This window comes from Panthera uncia, chromosome B4, assembly GCF_023721935.1.
Source record: "Panthera uncia isolate 11264 chromosome B4, Puncia_PCG_1.0, whole genome shotgun sequence".
In the NCBI taxonomy this organism is placed as follows: domain Eukaryota; kingdom Metazoa; phylum Chordata; class Mammalia; order Carnivora; family Felidae; genus Panthera; species Panthera uncia.
The window spans coordinates 63,743,291-63,761,050 of record NC_064809.1 but is presented as its reverse complement, the minus strand read 5'-3'; the positions used below and the strand labels follow the sequence as shown (position 1 = coordinate 63,761,050).

Here is a 17,760-nt window from a genome sequence, read left to right as displayed (position 1 = left end):
ATGCTTGAACTTACAATAGGTCAGAAGACTTTTCATATTAACTTAAAAATTCTGGTGTGTGTTTGGAGTAGAATTTTGAGAACACTCATGTCTAGATCATGTGATCATATTTTAGAATTGCTAGAAAGCTCAATTTAATCCTTTAATTTTATCATCTAGAAAATGAAGGCCAAGGAATGTTAAAAAAAAAATCACTTATGTCCATCCAGCTGGTTAATAGGAGATCCAGAACTATATTTTAAATCTTTAATCAACTCTTAGTCCAGTGTTCCTTGTCTTGAATTATGTTGGAGTGTTACTGTTCTTGGAATATACTAAAAAGAAATAAAGAGAATTTCTTTTCAATATGGGAGTTCAACTTTTGGCTTACAGAGTTGAAATTTCAAAATATTTACGTAGTTGAATTAAAGAAATTTTTAATATGATACTTATGACAAAAATATGCTTAAGGCTTTTAAAATTTATAATCTTGTCAAATCTGTCTTGTTAACAACTTTTATTAAAATGCATGGAGAGCTAAACAATGACTCTCTTGGCCTTATTCAAAAGGAACAGTTGCAATCAATGTTATTTCAGGAAATTTCTAGGCCATTTTTCTCCTCTTAGATGGAACTAGTGAAAAAAATCCATATTTGGGGTATAATTGAATTTTACCACTTGTGTCTTACTGTATTTTAATGTTTGGAAGTTGCAAAAGATAAGGAGAAACTTTTCAGGGAGCTTCTGGGTGGCTTGGTCAGTTGAGCTTCCAACTCTCGATTTCAGCTCAGGTCATAATCTCATAGTTCCTGAGTTTAAGCCCCGCATTAGGCTCTGTGCTGACAGTTCAGAGCCTGGAGCCTGCTCAGGATTCTCTTTCTCCCTCTCTCTGCCCCTCCCCTCAAAAAAAATTTTAAAAAATGAATAAAAAAGGAGAAGGTTTTCAGCCCCATGACATTCTAGCAATATACCTGCATCTGTTGTAAGTTTTAGGAATTCATTATAGTTCTAAAGGTACCATTGAGTTAAATGTGTTCCTTTTTGCACTTTACTAATTTAATTATTATTAACATGCTCTTATATAGTGAAGAGAATATGCAGTTGACTTTTAAATGTGAATGTTTAAAATATTCTCCTCCTTCACTATAGTAGACTGCATTAAACAGTTTCCTATAAATCAGGTAACTGATTTCCTAATTTCTAAAAAATTTTTTCAAGGAAATATAGTTACTCATCTCTTGGCTTTGAAATCTAAGGCCATGAAAACAATTTAAAGTTTTTTTGTCCTGGCTAGTAAAATTTGAAGCATTGTTTCTGCTGGGGAAGGTTAAGAGGGAAAGAAAAGTCTACAGGAACTTAAGTGAGTGTAGTTTCATTAGAAGCCTGGCTCTGCTGCCTTCTGGCTCCATTACTTTGGGTAAGTTTCTTAACATTTCTGAACTCGTTTCTTTGTCCATATAAAAAAAGGTGTATAATAATATCAACCCAACAGGAATATTTTGAAAATGAAATGAGATAATAAATGTGAACTTCTTGTACAATTTAAAGTTGCCAAGTGTCATTTATCCCAGCATGCTGTAATCTTGCACACAAGCAGCTGTTTGTTATCCACTTGATTGCTAAGAACCCAGTTTCTTCCATGTTTTAAATTTCTTACCCTAATAATTAAATTTCCTAAGTGAATCACCTTCATGTTTTTTTTAAAAAAATGAATGAGATAGTTTTCCTTTACTCTTTTCTTCAATCTTGAACTTGAATAAAATAGGATAGTATCATAAAAGACTATACCATGGCATATATCAAATTCAGTCTTTCTATAAATTTAATTCACTAAACCAGAGATTTTACTATCAGTTTTACTCATGTCTTTAGAGTGCCTTTAAATTTTTAAATACTCTATGCACAGTCCCACACCCCATGGTAAGTAAAGGATGCTTTACAAGTACAGTCACTTATCAAATACCAATCTACAAAAGAGTCTATAATCAGAAGCAGAAAATTATGCCCAGTCAGGCTTTTGTCAGTGCAGGTCAGATGTTTAACTTATAGTCTCTCTATCTACAGAGTAGCAGGTATGTATGATATATTGCACATCCAGAGAAAAATAATGAATAAAAACATTTTGTGATGGAAGTCGTTACCTACCCCATCCACTCATAGAACAGGAATCTTAAATCCACCATTTCATCTAACTCTATTGAATTCTCCTTTTTACCAGGCACTCTTCTGGATGTTTTAGAGCATAATCTGTCCCCACCATATAGGGCTACTTTGTAGAAAAGGGAGGCAGGTAATAATGGAAATATGTAATATGTCCAATGAATGAAATGCTTTGTGAAACAGAGGCAGAATAAAGGACAGTAAGTGGCAGTGGGGCAGAGTTGCTGTACAAGGGTGGTCAGAAAGGGCCTCTCTGATGAGAGTGTTAGAAGATGGCCGGATCTTCTAGAGCCCTCAGGCCATGGAAAGAGCTTTTAGTTTTACTCGGATTGACTTGTGAAACCATTGATGGCTTTTGGTCAGAAGTGAGCTATGGTGTCACTTAGCCTCAGTAAGATTTCTGACTACTATATGAAGAACAGACATGGGGGAGCTAAGGTTGTTTTGTTTATAGCGAATTATGCTGAGAGACTAAGATTGTCTTTGCCAGTAATTTGCTTCACATAGGTTCACTGTGGGAATTATAATTTACAATAATAGTTCACAAACCAATAGCATACCAGATAACATCTTTTAATATGCCAATAAAGAGATACCAAGTCAATGATAGAATAATTACAATATTGCTCCAGGCAAAGAGGAGATGAATGAAATAAAATCCACATTTAGCTGAGGTATTCCTTTCTACGAGTTTGTTCTTGGTAGTCAACCCTTCCAACTAAAATCTGGGTATCAGTTGCTGGCCTAGTAGGAGCTAGGACCATGTAGCTAGCAGGAGGCAGCACCAATATTACAGACAAGATGGGCTTCTATGAAGGTTATTACTCAAGGGACGCAGCTTATACCACTGCCTATGACAAGTAGCCTTGCCAAGTCAGAAACACCTGTCCCTTCCTGACACTGCTGCACAGTTTAATGGCACTGCCAACCAAGAGTAGCCTGGCCATGGCAGGAGGAGGTGTCTCAAAATCTACAGACAAAATCTATTTAGATTAGCCAAGAGTAGCCCAAACCCAACACTCTCGAGTTACTGGTCAAACCTTGGTTTTTAAAGTTTGAAAGTCCATCACGTGATGGACACCCTTGCCATTACTCCACTATCAGTGATATAATGGTTCTCTACTCCATGTGCAAGCGTTTGGCAAGAAAGTCTTAATATCTAACTGCAGAACAATTTCGTTGAAACAAGTTATTCAAAACAAATTCAAACTACAAACAGTGCTGTCCAAAACAAGCTTTCAGGGGTGCCTGGGTGGTTTGGTTGAACTCTTGATCTCAACTCAGGTCTTGACCTCAGGCTGGTGATTTCAAACCCCACATTGGGCTCCACACTGGGCATGTAGCCTACTTAAAAAAAAACAAAACAAAAACAAGCTTTCAAAACAGTGGTTTGAAATCACAACAAGTCAATACACAAGGGGGGGGTGAAACCATGTAAAGTAAGGTAGTTTCTTAAATAGAGAAGCCAAGTTCCTCCAGTCCAAGTGTCTATGTACAATGATACTGAGAGGGATGTCCTTAATTAGGAATTTTAGGAAGGTATTTAAAAGCTTCAAACACTCTAAGGAGAGCTGCATAGTTTATTACACAAGTTTCTATGCCACTATCTATAAACAGTCATCAAGGTTTGAGAATAAGTCACCAGTTCCTCTCAGCAAAAAGTTTAAGGTATCTCTTAACCAGTATTACAAAGGGAAGAGTTCTTATTAGATTTGTATTCTCTTCTTATGCCCCAGGTTGCTCTTGTCCCAGTGTCTACAACGGACTGTCCCCTCTTTGTTTCAGGCAGCTTATTATACCCGTAGATATGAAATTTGATTTGTTAAATCCAGGAAAGGCTGTTTTAAGGTCTCAGCTCTTTTCTACAACCTGAGCACTTTGTGGCTTCTAGTAGCTAAATCCAAGGTTGTGTTGGATAGGATAAAAGCTAAACCATTTTGGCAGGCAGAGTTACTTCCCACCCAGATTGGGAGCTGACAGTGGTTCCCCACTGAGTAGAAACATGGCACTATTAAATTGCATCCCTGGCAATAGTAGCTCTGCATGGTGACTATTGATCACTAATGCTCATTGGGGTTTGTAATCATTCCATCTCTAACACTGCCATGTTCTCTGCCCCTTTCTGCCCTGACTTCAGCAAAGTTTCGCCTGGACTTTGTGCTATGGCCAAGCACAATGCTTAATATGATATTGTATTACTGAAAATATATTATTGAAAAGTGTATTCCTTCCTTCCTGCAGAAATATGAGCAGGTCCTGCTAAAGGGCACCTGGTAAGCATTTTCTCTGTCTTCCAGTGGAGATGGTGGAAAATAATCAATAATGAAAATGTATGTAAAAATCCAGGAGTTCAACCAGGTGCTGTGGCAGAACCTTCCTTTGCCTGTTCCTTCCTCCACCCTCATTCAACATGGTGAAATTTGGTTTAATCACATCACTGGGAAAAGGAGGCAGAGCAGGAAGGAAGTGTGTGAAAATTGTGGTTCTTTGAAAGAAAAGGAGAGAAGTGGAATAGAAACTGGAGAAGATTTACAATGTTAATTACATTTCCTAATTGTATTCTATCAAACAGCTTCCTCCTCCTCCTTTGCCTCCCAGAGTCACGAGACTGCTTGTGCTGGCAGGTTGGAGGAGATGGCCAGATGTGCAAGGAAAAAAACACAATTTATACACCTTAAAGATACATTTGATTCTCAAATTCCAATGCATGATAGAATTATAGCAAACATAATCCCAGATCACTCCAGAGTAGAAGGATCTTTGAAGAAATAAAGTTCTTTTTTGAAAATGTTTTTATTTATTTTAAAGAGAGAGAGCGCAAGCAGGGGAGGGGCAGAGAGGGATGGGGGATAGAGGATCTGAAGCAGGCTCAGCTGACAGCAGAGAGCCCAATGCAGGGCTCAAACTCACAAACCATGAGATGATGCCCTGAGCCAAAGTCAGATGCTTAACCGACTAAACCACTCAAGCGCCCCAAGAAATAAAGTTCAATAAAACCAATAGATAAGTATCCTCTAGCTTTAGCTCCCCAAGCCCTTAGTGTATCTTTAGATGGCTCAAAACTATTAGGACTATTTATTGTACCTCCAGGGCCACCGTATGAACATACCCTACAGTTCCTGGGGGCCCCACGCACAGAGTCCACAACACCCATAAACTGTGTCTTTGCTCACTTGTTCTCTGATTATGGAGTAGCCTTCACTCCTTCAAATGGTAGGTGTCCCTACTATCACTGAAGTCATGACCCAGCCTGATGCTCTTATGATTTATTCATTCAATAATTTTTTTACTGAGCATCAACCTTATTCCAGTCACTGACCCCAGAAACATTGTTATAAACAAGAAAAGAAATGGTATTTTTTTCCAACATCTACTATGTGTCAGACTACAAACTGGACCCATAATATATCCCTTTAAAATTTGAATGCAACCCTTCCAGGTAATTGTTATTAGCCATGACAATGGATCTCATCTTGACTGCAGAAAAAAATCAGGGTTGATCTAAGTATTGCTGAGGAGAGGTCATTTAGAATAAGGCCAGTGTGTTGCCATTTAAATTATCCTGTGGCCTTGCCAGAGCCAGTGGTCTCTGTTCACCTTTGGTCATGGCTGGACACTTCACTTCTCACCTCATGGCCTCTTTTTGTGCTGCTCCCTCTGTTTTTAATTCTCTTTACCTTTGGTCATTCTTCAAAATTCAGATCAAAAGTCACCTACCTCTGAAGTTCTCCTAATTCTCATGAGAAGAGTCAGATACATTCATTATCCAGTATGGTCTTTCCTCATGAATCCCCAACCAGATCAGCCCTGATCTTGTTCTTGAGCTTGAAATGGAGCTGGTAGCACTAGCTGATCCTTTGTGGTCTTTCTAATGAGGTTCTGTTGGGTCTGTAGCACACAAGGGCTAAAAGGGCCTATTCATACATTCCTCAACATGCCTGGATTATATATTCTATTTAGCCCTCATTTTACCAGTGCTTAAAATTACAAAATTTTAGAGCTGGAAAATAAACTAGTTTATCTCTTGGAACACCCTCATGCTATACCGAAGAAACTGAGGTTAAGTGAGCTTAGGTGGATTGCCCAAGGTTGGATTCCATGATTTTCTCAGGTGCATGGATTGTGTGGGTCAGAAAGAAATAAAGATTTTATAGTAGTTTGAATGCAGCAGACCCACTCTGGGTCTGCACTGCACCGTAGCTTCATTTTGTGAGCAGGTGGATGAAACACTGGTAATTTAATGAAGAAGCTCATTTTGATCTAGTAACACATCGTTTAACAGTGTGAGGAAAACCATCCGTTTTCTTACCAACCAGGAAATGTGAAAGGCAGGCTGCATTTAGGGTATTAAGTGGATGTGAGGACTGCTGTCACCATGGCAACCAAATGTTTGTTTAAAATTTTCTTTTCAATAAGTCCTAATGATTCTTACTTCCTAATAGATCTCTGAATCCAGACCTTTCTTCAGCCAACACCTTCACACACCTGTTTACTTCAATGGCCCCTCTCTTTTTTTCATCCTAACCTAGCCTACTCACAACAAAGAAATGTTTTTCAAATATTATTTACATTACTGTCCTTATTTTTTGAGTGTCTGTTTATGCCAGGCACTTTACATGCATGATACCTACCTTGTGAGGCAGATGTTATTATCCCCATGTTGTGATTGATCCGAAGTTCAAGGAGGTCATGTATTTTTGACACGTAGGAATTAGTACATGGAAGATGTAGGATTTTAACTCTGGTTTTTCTAATCTGGAAACTTATACGCCCTTTTCATTCTGCCAAGCTCCCACTCTTTCTTGTTACCGGTACCATAGGAGCCACAGAATAAGCTACCTATAGCCTTACATGACCTCCAACATGTTACCAAATTCCTTATTTCTCAACATAAGCTGCTCATTCTTATTTGTAAATATCAATCATAGTACTCACATACAACACTATTCCTCTTGTTCTCTGTCAAATCCCACCTCTTTAGACTCTCAAACCCCAACATGATGTTCACCTCCCTCCAGGAGTGCTTCCCTTGGTTATGACATACTGTAGTTACCAAGCCTTGAATCTGCCTCCTCTCCATCTCTGTACTCAGTTGCTACAGTTTGACCTTACTATTAGCTCAGCCCTGGAATAGGATTGCCAATGACTTTTATTTTTATCTTGGAGAGTGGTACGTGGAAAGAAACTTTATAACTGTGACTATGTTTATGAGGTTAACTATAGCCAATTATTAGAAAATGATCTTTATCTACCCAGCCCTATGTCTGTGGGACCAGGATAAAGAAATCAAACATACGGTCCCTGACTCAGCCTCAGTGTCAGACTTTTTCGTAAGCCCTTCTCCCAAGTATACAGTTAAAAGATTGTCACTGTGAATGTTCCACCAACTACATTAGTGTGTATGAGAATGGTCTTCTTACCCGTAAGAAATTTTATGGAACACTATCCTAGACTTAAAGCAGGTTTTCAAATGATTATTTGCCCAAAGATACAATAGTTTCTCAAAGATTAATATGGGAAGTTCATGCTTATGTAGAATTGGAATAAATGAGGTTACCCATAAATAAAATTTTCAGAAACTCAAAGCCTTTCTCATTTTAAGAAACTAAAACCCCAAATTACCACTTCAAACATTTTAAGGAATTTCGATAAAGATAACTCTAAAAATTAGTATATACTTCTCTACCTTCTTAAACAGAACATATGGAATATTTTTTTCTTAGCTTAATGACTCAAGAGTCATCATTTTGAATACTAATTATTGTTGAAGTTTATAATAAAATGCTGTTTTTAAGTTTCTAAGACATTATTAGTGTTCCCCTTGATACAAGATGATTCCAGATTGTTATCGTTTTTAGAATGTTTCCTTCTTTCTTGTATGAATATTGTCTCTCTAGCCATCATTATATTGCTGCCTTCACCAGATCAACTCTGTTTCCCCATCTCCACATTTCACGTGTGAGTTTTGACCTGCTATTGATTGATATGCCAAGTAAACATTGTTAGAATTTTGTCTAAAATAATAGTAAATGGGTGTTGAATAAAAAATGAAGTAGAATCCTTATTTAAGAGAATTTCATCAGATAACTGTGTTATATTTATGCCATATGTTCAGAGACCTTTCAACTTATTTCCTGATTCTTTGCTGGACACTGAAGGGTTCAGATTGTTGGGGCTGAGTGTGGCCTTATAAACTGCAGTGATCTGGGGCAGAGAAGAGGCAGGAATTAAAATACACTCAGCTCCCTGGAGTGAGGCCATCAACACGGGGACAAACTCTGTCAGGGTACTGAGCATTAGTGCATGCTACTTCACAGGACTATAGCCAGAATCCGGAGTTCTGCTGTTACATTTGTTAGAGGACCTTTTTAAAGGTTATATGGCCATTTACCTTCATTAAGTTCATTTTTCATACTTATCTCTTAGATCACTTCCAGATGTAAAAAGTTCTAGAATATTGGTATTTATCTTAGAGAGTATTCTGCCCTTTACAGTATATGAGCAGTTTCAGTTCTTTTACACTCATACTTCCTGAAGGAAAAATCTAGTCTAATGAAGACTAACTTTTGTGCACTTGTTATGCATGCATATTATACATTAAGCATTACCACCCAGTCCATTCCAGTTTCCTTAACACCCCTGACCTCATGGAGTTTAAATGCTTCAGGAGATTTCTTACTACTACAGTAGGCAAAAAGCCTGCTAGCTTGTTGTACAGAGCTGCCTGGAGATGTTCTTTAATCATGCTCTTTGCTTTCAGTTGATTTAGGCTAGTACTTTGGTCAACTCCTCAGTTTAACCTCTATGTTTACCAATACCCGTTAATAACAGATAGTCAAAATTATGTTGCAGCTGGATCCATAGAAAGGACCTTTGAGAGATGGGACCAAATATGGTAAAACTTTCTTTGTTCCAACCAGTAAGCATGTGATATATCTAGAAAAGTAGACAAATTACTTTCACAGATTGTTTAATGTGTAAAAGGAAAACCATATCAATCACCACACATGAAAGTGTTTCGTTAATCCCTTTGATTTCTCTGTTTGTGTACCTTTGTCTGTTTGTGGTACATTCCCTATTGGACTCTAAGCATTTCATCTATGAGATAATGTCTCCTGTTACCTTCCAGCTTCTCCATCACCATCCCCAACTGATAATTCCTGGAAGGAGATATACACAGTGAGAGAAAGGGGGTTGGCTGTCAGGTAGAAAACTTTAGAGAAAACTCTACCAACTCAGGCGGGGGGGGGGGGGGGGGGGGGGGGGGGGGGGGGGGGCGGTGCTCCTGGGTGGCTCAGTCAATTAAGCTCCTGACTCTTGATCTCAGCTCACTCAGGTCTTGATCTCAGGGTTGTGAGTTCAAGACCCATGTTGGGCTACATGCTGGGCATGAAGCCTTCTTCCTTAGGAAGGAAGGAAGGAAGGAAGGAAGGAAGGAAGGAAGGAAGGAAGGAAAGAAGGAAGGAAGGAAGGAAGGAAGGAAGGAAGGAAGGAAGGAAAAAAGGAAGGAAGGAAGGAAGAAAGAAAGAGGAAGGAAGGAAGGAAGGAAGGAAGGAAGGAAGGAAAAAGGGAAGGAAGGAAGGAAGAAAGAAAGAGAGGAAGGAAGGAAGGAAGGAAGGAAGGAAGGAAGGAAGGAAGGAAGGAAAAGAAATACTTGGAAAAAGAGACAGAAAGAGAAACAGGAAGAAAATAATCAGATAGAATAGGATCAGACTTAATTTCTCAGCCTTTCAGAGCCTACTGTTTTCCTTCTCAACTGACATCTCCAAGGACAGAATCATGCCACATCTACTTGGCATCTACGGCACCTACCAGTGCACCTAGCAAATAATATTCATTAACTGCTTGGTGGTGAAAAGAATGAATCCTTTGTAAGAGATTATATTCTTCCTGTTTTTCATCAGGCCTCTCCTATTGGATCTTACTCACTATTTGGGGTCTGTAGCAATCCAACAGCCCAGAGGAGACCCAGTTGGATATATCTTTGTTTTCAAACACATATTTTTTACTAATGTTCTTAAAAAATAATAGCTGCTTTCCTTCAGTAATTTTTTTTTCATTTGTCTAGTACTTACTGAGCTTCTCGTATGTGTAAGGCCCTGCTCCATGTGATAGCAATACAGCCATGAACAAAACAGCATCTTTTATCATATGCCAGACACTATGTTGAATGCTCCGGACTCTATTTACATTATCTCATTTAATGATTAACACCACTGTTGAGTGGGTATTTTTCCCAATTTAAAAATGAAGCTTCAGAGATTCAAAGTTGAATTAAATTTCCTGGATCTCACAGCTAGGAAGTAGAAAACAGGAGTGAAACACAAGGTTAACTGGCTGTAAAGTTTATGCTCTTAACTACCAAGCTCCACTACTTCTAGAGCCTGGATAAAGAAATCAGAATTATAGAAGTCAGAACCTAAGCTGGAAGAATAAGTCCAGTAAATGTGAATAGTTTGTCATGAAGAATTTCTTGGAACCTGTTTCTATGGGCCTGGGTACATAAGCAACTTATTTCCCACCAAATTAAATCTACCATATATTGTCTCACCAGGGATGATTTGATCAAATCCTGTAAACAGCTCTTTTGGAAGCATCTTAAATGTGCATTGTTCACACTCATTTTCATTTGTCCACCATCTACGCCGCCATGGAGAGGAAATATATCTATATCAGGGTACTGGACACAGTTCAAATTCATATGTGATACAAAGCAGATCAATTTTTGTCCATATTAACTAATAATCTTTTCATTCCTTCCAAAAAATGCACTGAGAGCCAGCTATGTACCATGTACCTCAGAAGGAAGTAGCAATAAGACAGACAAGAACTCTGATGTCCTAACCTTAAATATGGGAATCAGAGAAACAAAAAATGAATTTAAAAGATTATTTCTGATGATAAGTGCTGTGAAAAAATGTAAAGGGTCTGTGAATAGTTGGGCATAGGATAAGAAGATGGAAGGAGATGCTATTTGAGCCGAGTCCTGCATGGTGAGAAGGAGTCATCCACAAAAAAGACATAAGAGAAAAAAAGAAAATGCAATTGGCAAAAGCAGGAACAAACTTCATTTGTTTGAATAACAGAAAAGAAAAAAAGGCTTTTGAGTCTGCATCAGAGTAAGCTGAGAAGAGAGGCAAGAAATAAAATTAGAAAGATAGGTAGGATCCCTATGACCCAGGGCCTTATATGTGTCACCGTGTAATGCATTGTCCAAACTAAAGACATATTTAGTAATTGAAAGGGATGAAAGGGGCTCCTGGGTGGCTCAGTCAGGTAAGCGGACTCTTGGTCTCAGCTCAGGTCATGATCTCACAGTTTGGGAGTTCAAGCCCCGTGTCAGGCTCTGCTCTGGTGGCGCAGAGTCTGCTTGTGATTCTGTCTCTCCCTCTCTCTGCCCCTCCCCCAGTTCATGTGCGCATGTGCACTCTCTCTGAAATTAAAAAAGGGGAAAAAAATTAAAGGGGATGTTCTTTTTTTTTAATTTTTAATGTTTTTATTTATTTTTGAGACAGAGAGAGACAGAGCATGAGCACGGGAGGGGCAGAGGGACAGTGAGACACAGAATCTTAAGCAGGCTCCAGGCTCTGAGCTGTCAGCACAGAGCCCAACGCTGGGCTTGAACTCACAGACTGTGAGATCACGACCTGAGCTGAAGTCGGACGCTTAACCGACTGAGCCACCCAGGCGCCCCGAAGGGGATATTCTTAATAATTACACCAGGAAAGTAGGCACAAACCCAGAATTTCCCAGATATACCAAGATTTATAGTTACCCCACTTATATACCAGGAGTTTGAAGTTTCCAGTATAGTTGTGAACCCTTAGATGGTTTTAATCAGAAGAGTAAAATAATTTGACTTGCATTTCATAAGTGATCGTTTTGGCTCCTTCTGAGATTGATCAATTTTAGAGACTGATAAAGTAATCCTGATACTTGCCTGATACTCCTAGAGCTAAAAAGAAAGTCACTAATTTGGATATACTTTGTAGACTTTGTTGACAAGACATGGATTGGATGTGTAAGGGCAAGGGAAAGAAGGAAGAAAAGTGACTGCTGGGCTTTTGGCTCCAGCCTCTGGTTGAATTATGACATCATGTGCTGATTTGGGGAAGACTGACAGAGGAATTGGTTTCAGAAAGTGAATGGCAATGAATGGAATCAGCAGTCTGGTTTTGACTATAATAAGTTTGAGATTCCTGTTAAAAACACAAGTGGAGATGTCAAAGGAGCGACTGGACTATACTCCCTTTTTTTACTCTGTTTAGAACAGCTTTTGGCAATGTCATATGTATCCTTAATAAAACAATTTAGAATGACACTCAGATATTCTATTAAAGTGATTTTTTACTCAACATCTTCAATTATATTTGGTTTTCACTATCTGGTGCTTGAAATTACTAACATTACCAATTGCCTTTCTAGGAAAGTATAGATCTGGGTGAAATCATGTTCTCCCTTTGTTATTTGCCAACTGCTGGACGTATGACATTGACAGTCATCAAGTGCAGAAATCTGAAGGCTATGGATATCACTGGGTCATCAGGTATGTACACAATTGGCCACTAGGTCAAGGGTACATTCTCAAATTCCAAATAAAATATTTCATATATACAGAACTATATGGCTGTTGAATTATTGAGTTCATTTGTCTATAGTTCATTTGGACAAAGTACTCCAAATCACCTGTTTTATTTATATTATCATTTCACAATTTTTAAAAGATGTTATCAAATAGATTGACTATGAACTTGGATTTTTATTTTTTCTTTCTCTGCTGATCTAGTTCTTTCTCAAAAATTCATAATTTACCAATCACTGCCCTACTTCTAACCAGTCAGTTGGCTTATAAAAGAAGATTCTTGGACTTCAAGCTTGCATTACCCTACAAGTATGAAAACACATTTAGACTTAATTTATCTCCCTCACCTGATCTATAGAGAAATAACAAGTTTCCAAGACCATCATGTGCATTTATTCTTACCACCTTTCTAAATAAGAATTGGGGCAACAGTAGGGACTGAAAGAAATAATAAAGTAACGTAATGCTTCTTGAAGTTTCTTAAGGATGTTCTTGGAGGAAATTTCTCTTATGCTAATTTTGATAAAGAGGTAAAACCACACCATTCTCTTTTATCCCTTTGTTTATTTATATATATATTTTTTAAGTTTTTTTTATTTTTGAAAGAGAGAGACAGAGCACGAGCAGGGGAGGAGCAGAGAGAGACAGAGACACAGAATCTGAAACAGGCTCCAGGCTCTGAGCTGTCAGCTCAGAGCCCAACGCAGGGCTCGAACTCACAAACCATGAGATCATGACCTGAGCCAAAGCCAGATGCTCAACCGACTGAGCCACCCAAGCGCCCCTATCCCTTTGTTTAAATCACAACAGTCTGGAGGGTTATATGTTAACTAAATATGTGAACTCTGGCACAGGTCTATGAAGGGAAAAATGGTAAGGATAGAAGAGGGAGGTCAGTAAGCATGTGTTGAATTAAACAAATAAAAAATGGTAGTGGAGATACAGGAAAGGATGACCTAAGGAAATGAGTCTATAACTTTATGGTTCTACAGAACAAAAAAAATAAACTAAATTTGCAACAAGCTTAAGGGATAGAGCTCCAGGATATACTAAGTGAATAATAATAATAATAATAAAAATAAAAAGTGAGGTGCAAAAATAAATACAAAAATCATGTTCCTTTCTGTGTAAAAATGGGGAACACTACAATATATATTTATGTTGTTAATATTTGCAAAAGAAATACCAAAGTGATACACAAAAACTAAACGGTGGAGAGAGAGGTATGGGAACAGATGGGAGGGAGACTTCCAATTGTAAATTTTTCTCTATCATCTTCACTTTTAAACTATTTTGTGAATTATGTTTTCATCTTTTTTAATTTGCAACACATAATTGATATATAAAGGTAGAAATAAAGTAAGTAAATTTCACATTTGTTTTGGTGAAAAAGTCTTGGGACAGTAAATGTTGAAGAACTCTGCAAATTATTGTTTATTCTACTCTTTCCACCATGTATCAAAAGAGATCAAATTTTGAGACAAGCAGACAGCATCAAAGTTATAATTAACTACAAGAGTACTTTTTGTTTATATGAAGCTTTTCATCAGAGGAGTGCATGCTCGGAGAACACCACCTCATTAATTCTCACAGGAGGCTTGTGAATCAACTAAGGAGCCAGTAAATTATCCTTGTCACTAGTAGAGAAATGTGGTCAGAGACATGATGGGGGTGGTGGAGGATAAATCATGCCTTGTTCCCATTGTTAATGAGAGGCCTAGGCCTGGGGGCTCATAGACCAAAGAGTATCAGAGAAGTGAGTTTCTTCCTTAGAACATACTTCCTATTAAAAAACTGAAAAATAGGGGCGCCTGGGTGGCGCAGTCGGTTGGGCGTCCGACTTCAGCCAGGTCACGATCTCGCAGTCTGTGAGTTCGAGCCCCGCGTCAGGCTCTGGGCTGATGGCTCGGAGCCTGGAGCCTGTTTCCGATTCTGTGTCTCCCTCTCTCTCTGCCCCTCCCCCGTTCATGCTCTGTCTCTCTCTGTCCCAAAAATAAAAAACGTTGAAAAAAAAATTTAAAAAAAAAAAAAATAAATAAAAAAAAAAATAAAAAACTGAAAAATAAATGGGAAGCAGTCACTGAACATTACCATTTTACTTTGTTTTCCTTTGCATAGTCTATTTCTAGTCAGAACATATATTTTGCCCCTTGATGGAAATGCTTATGAAATATACACGTACATTTTTCTAGCACTTAAAAGGTGTTCATTTGCTCAAATAAATTTATACTGCCATGATTTTGGCTTATTCTAAGGAAATGAGACGTGTTACTCCATAGATGGAAAGGAGAAAAAACAAGAATGAATGTAGAGCAGTCACGGATTTTCACCAGATAGCATTCTCACCCCAAGGCCAACACCCCCTCCCAAAACCACACCTGCTTCTCATAAAAAGGTACAAAAGTAAGGCTTTTACAGAAACTTTCATATGATTCTGCATAATTTTCTATAATACTGGACCAGTTTTTCTACTTAAGGTGGCAGAAGTAAGACTGGAGATGAGTCAGTGGGGGCAGAACTTGTTAACATTTATTTGACCCCTTTGGCCTATAAAAATATAGTCCAACTAAATTTTTCTCTTCCAAGTCGGCATCATATAGGCAATGTCATATCAATAGGTTTCCTTAAGAACATCTTTAAACCAAATATTGCCTTTTTTTTATTGTATACTATTGTATAATACCAAATACAATGTAAATAAATATAAATACAATGTATTTAATATATTTGTAGTGACCTCTTCTTCAATCTGAGCTCCTTAATCAAGCACCAACATGCTGACTGTAAAATTAAACTTCTAATTTTAGTACCTTTCCAACAATTGAGGAAATTCTAACTAATGTAGTTTTTGCTTTCTAATTTCTACTTATTGTATCATATATATACATATATATATACACATATATGATACAATATTGCTCTTCACAAATTTTACTCTTATCCTAAATCATTTGAAGGAAATTAACTTTAATGCAATTATTCTTACTTGTTAGGATTATATTCCCTAGAAATCACTTTTAACAAAATATGTCCTCAAATAGCTGTGACTAAAAGACACATTATAGTTCTGGACTGGCTCTTGATAAACTAGTAGGTTTTCTCTGTTGTATTAAAAATGAAATTAATTCTTTTCTGATTCTTTCAGGATAAATTCTTACATTTAAAGTAAGAAGTCATGGGGCGCCTGGGTGGCTCAGTCGGTTGAGTGTCCGACTTCCGCTCAGGTCATGATCTCACAGTTCGTGGGTTCGAGCCCCGCATTGGGCTCTGTGCTGACAGCTCAGAGCCTGGAGCCTGCTCCGGATTCTGTGTCTCCCTCTCTCTCTGCCCCTCCACTGCTTATGCTCTGTCTCTCTCTGTCTCAAAAATAAATAAAACATTAAAAAAATTTTTAAAGTAAGAAGTCTTAGTCTATTGCCCAAAATAAGTCATTCGAATTTAAAACATAATACTACAAGGCTTACTATACTACTTTCCTTATTTAGTTACAGTTACCTACAGTTTGATTTATGTCTTGTACTATTACTTTCATTTTAATGAAATTACCTCACTACTCCTAGATCCTTATGTCAAAGTGTCTCTGATGTGTGAAGGTCGGAGATTAAAAAAGAGGAAAACGACGACGAAGAAAAACACTCTAAACCCTGTGTACAATGAGGCTATTATTTTCGATATCCCTCCAGAGAATGTGGACCAGGTCAGCCTCTCCATTGCAGTCATGGATTATGATAGGTATGTGTATTTCTCTCACTGAAGAACAGCCCTGTGTGGTCATATGTAGAGCAAATACAGTTTTTCTGGTTATTTACTGCTACAACAACGGTTTTAATTTAAACTGGAAGAGGGAAAATTTATTCATTCAAAATTTATTTTTCCCATGTTATAATATTTCTTTTTTCTTTTCCAAAAGAAGTCATTCTTAAGTTGAAAGACAGGACACCTGGGGCTGGTGTAAGGGTGGTGCAGAAGTAGTATGGAACCCATTACACAAAACACTATTGTGATGTCCTTTTACAGTAACAACAGAAATTACAACCAATCAAGTTTGTTTTCCCAACGGGGCTGGAATATGAATTTAGTAATTCTTTTTTTTTTTCTAATTTTTTTTTTTAACGTTTATTTATTTTTGAGACAGAGAGAGACAGAGCATGAACAGGGGAGGGGCAGGGAGAGAGGGAGACACAGAATCTGAAACAGGCTCCAGGCTCTGAGCGGTCAGCACAGAGCCTGACGCGGGGCTCTAACCCACAGACCGTGAGATCATGACCTGAGCCAAAGTCGGACGCCCAACCGACCAAGCCACCCAGGCACCCCTGAATTTAGTAATTCTTAACCAGGCTCTATCATTAACTGGCTGTGTGAAAGGGCAAATTATGTAATCTCTTTGGGATTCACTTTTCCCATTTGAAAGACATTAGCATATTACAGGACCATTAACAGTGAGTATTAAGAGTGGAAGGTGAATAACGGCCATAGGAAGACAGCCTTGATACCTTCACGTCACTCTTAAAACATGCTTTGTGGGTAATTCTTCCAGCTCACACACTTTGAGTCACTTCTTTCACAAAATCAATGGCAAACTCCCAAGTGCACATCTGAAGTTTCTTCCTGCTTTAGCTCCTACTTTATTCTCCCATTCTTGCCTGGTCTGAAATGTTACCTAGCTCTATGTACCCCATCCCACCCATGCTTCACAGCTTCACAAACACACACACACACACACACACACACACACACACACACACACCCCTTTTAGAAAATAATACTGTATGTTTAACCTACAAAATTATCAGCACACAGACAGTGTCTTACTACATTTATTTTGTTCTAATATATTCAAAAAGAGTGCTCCATTTTATGGTATGATGAAAATAGTAGTAACCAGAACCCTGTAACCTAGAGAAATTGATATGCTATCCTCTGGCTCAGAGGAAATGAAGCACTAAAAAAATAAAATGTTTTATACCATCTATCTGCAATTAGTTTATATCACAGCTCATGGGGAAAAAATTTACTATTTATAGAGAGAGAAATCTTGA

The 17,760-nt window shown here is 38.0% G+C and overlaps 1 protein-coding gene across 1 annotated transcript in view; it reads left to right on the top strand.

Moving 5' to 3' along the window:
- Window positions 1-17,760, top strand: part of SYT10 (synaptotagmin 10) — a 66,238-nt gene that overhangs the window by 42,864 nt on the left and 5,614 nt on the right. The window contains exons 4-5 of the mRNA XM_049625272.1: window positions 12,565-12,685; window positions 16,282-16,453. Of these exons, the coding sequence (XP_049481229.1) occupies window positions 12,565-12,685; window positions 16,282-16,453 (293 nt within the window). The remainder of the gene's footprint in view (window positions 1-12,564; window positions 12,686-16,281; window positions 16,454-17,760) is intronic.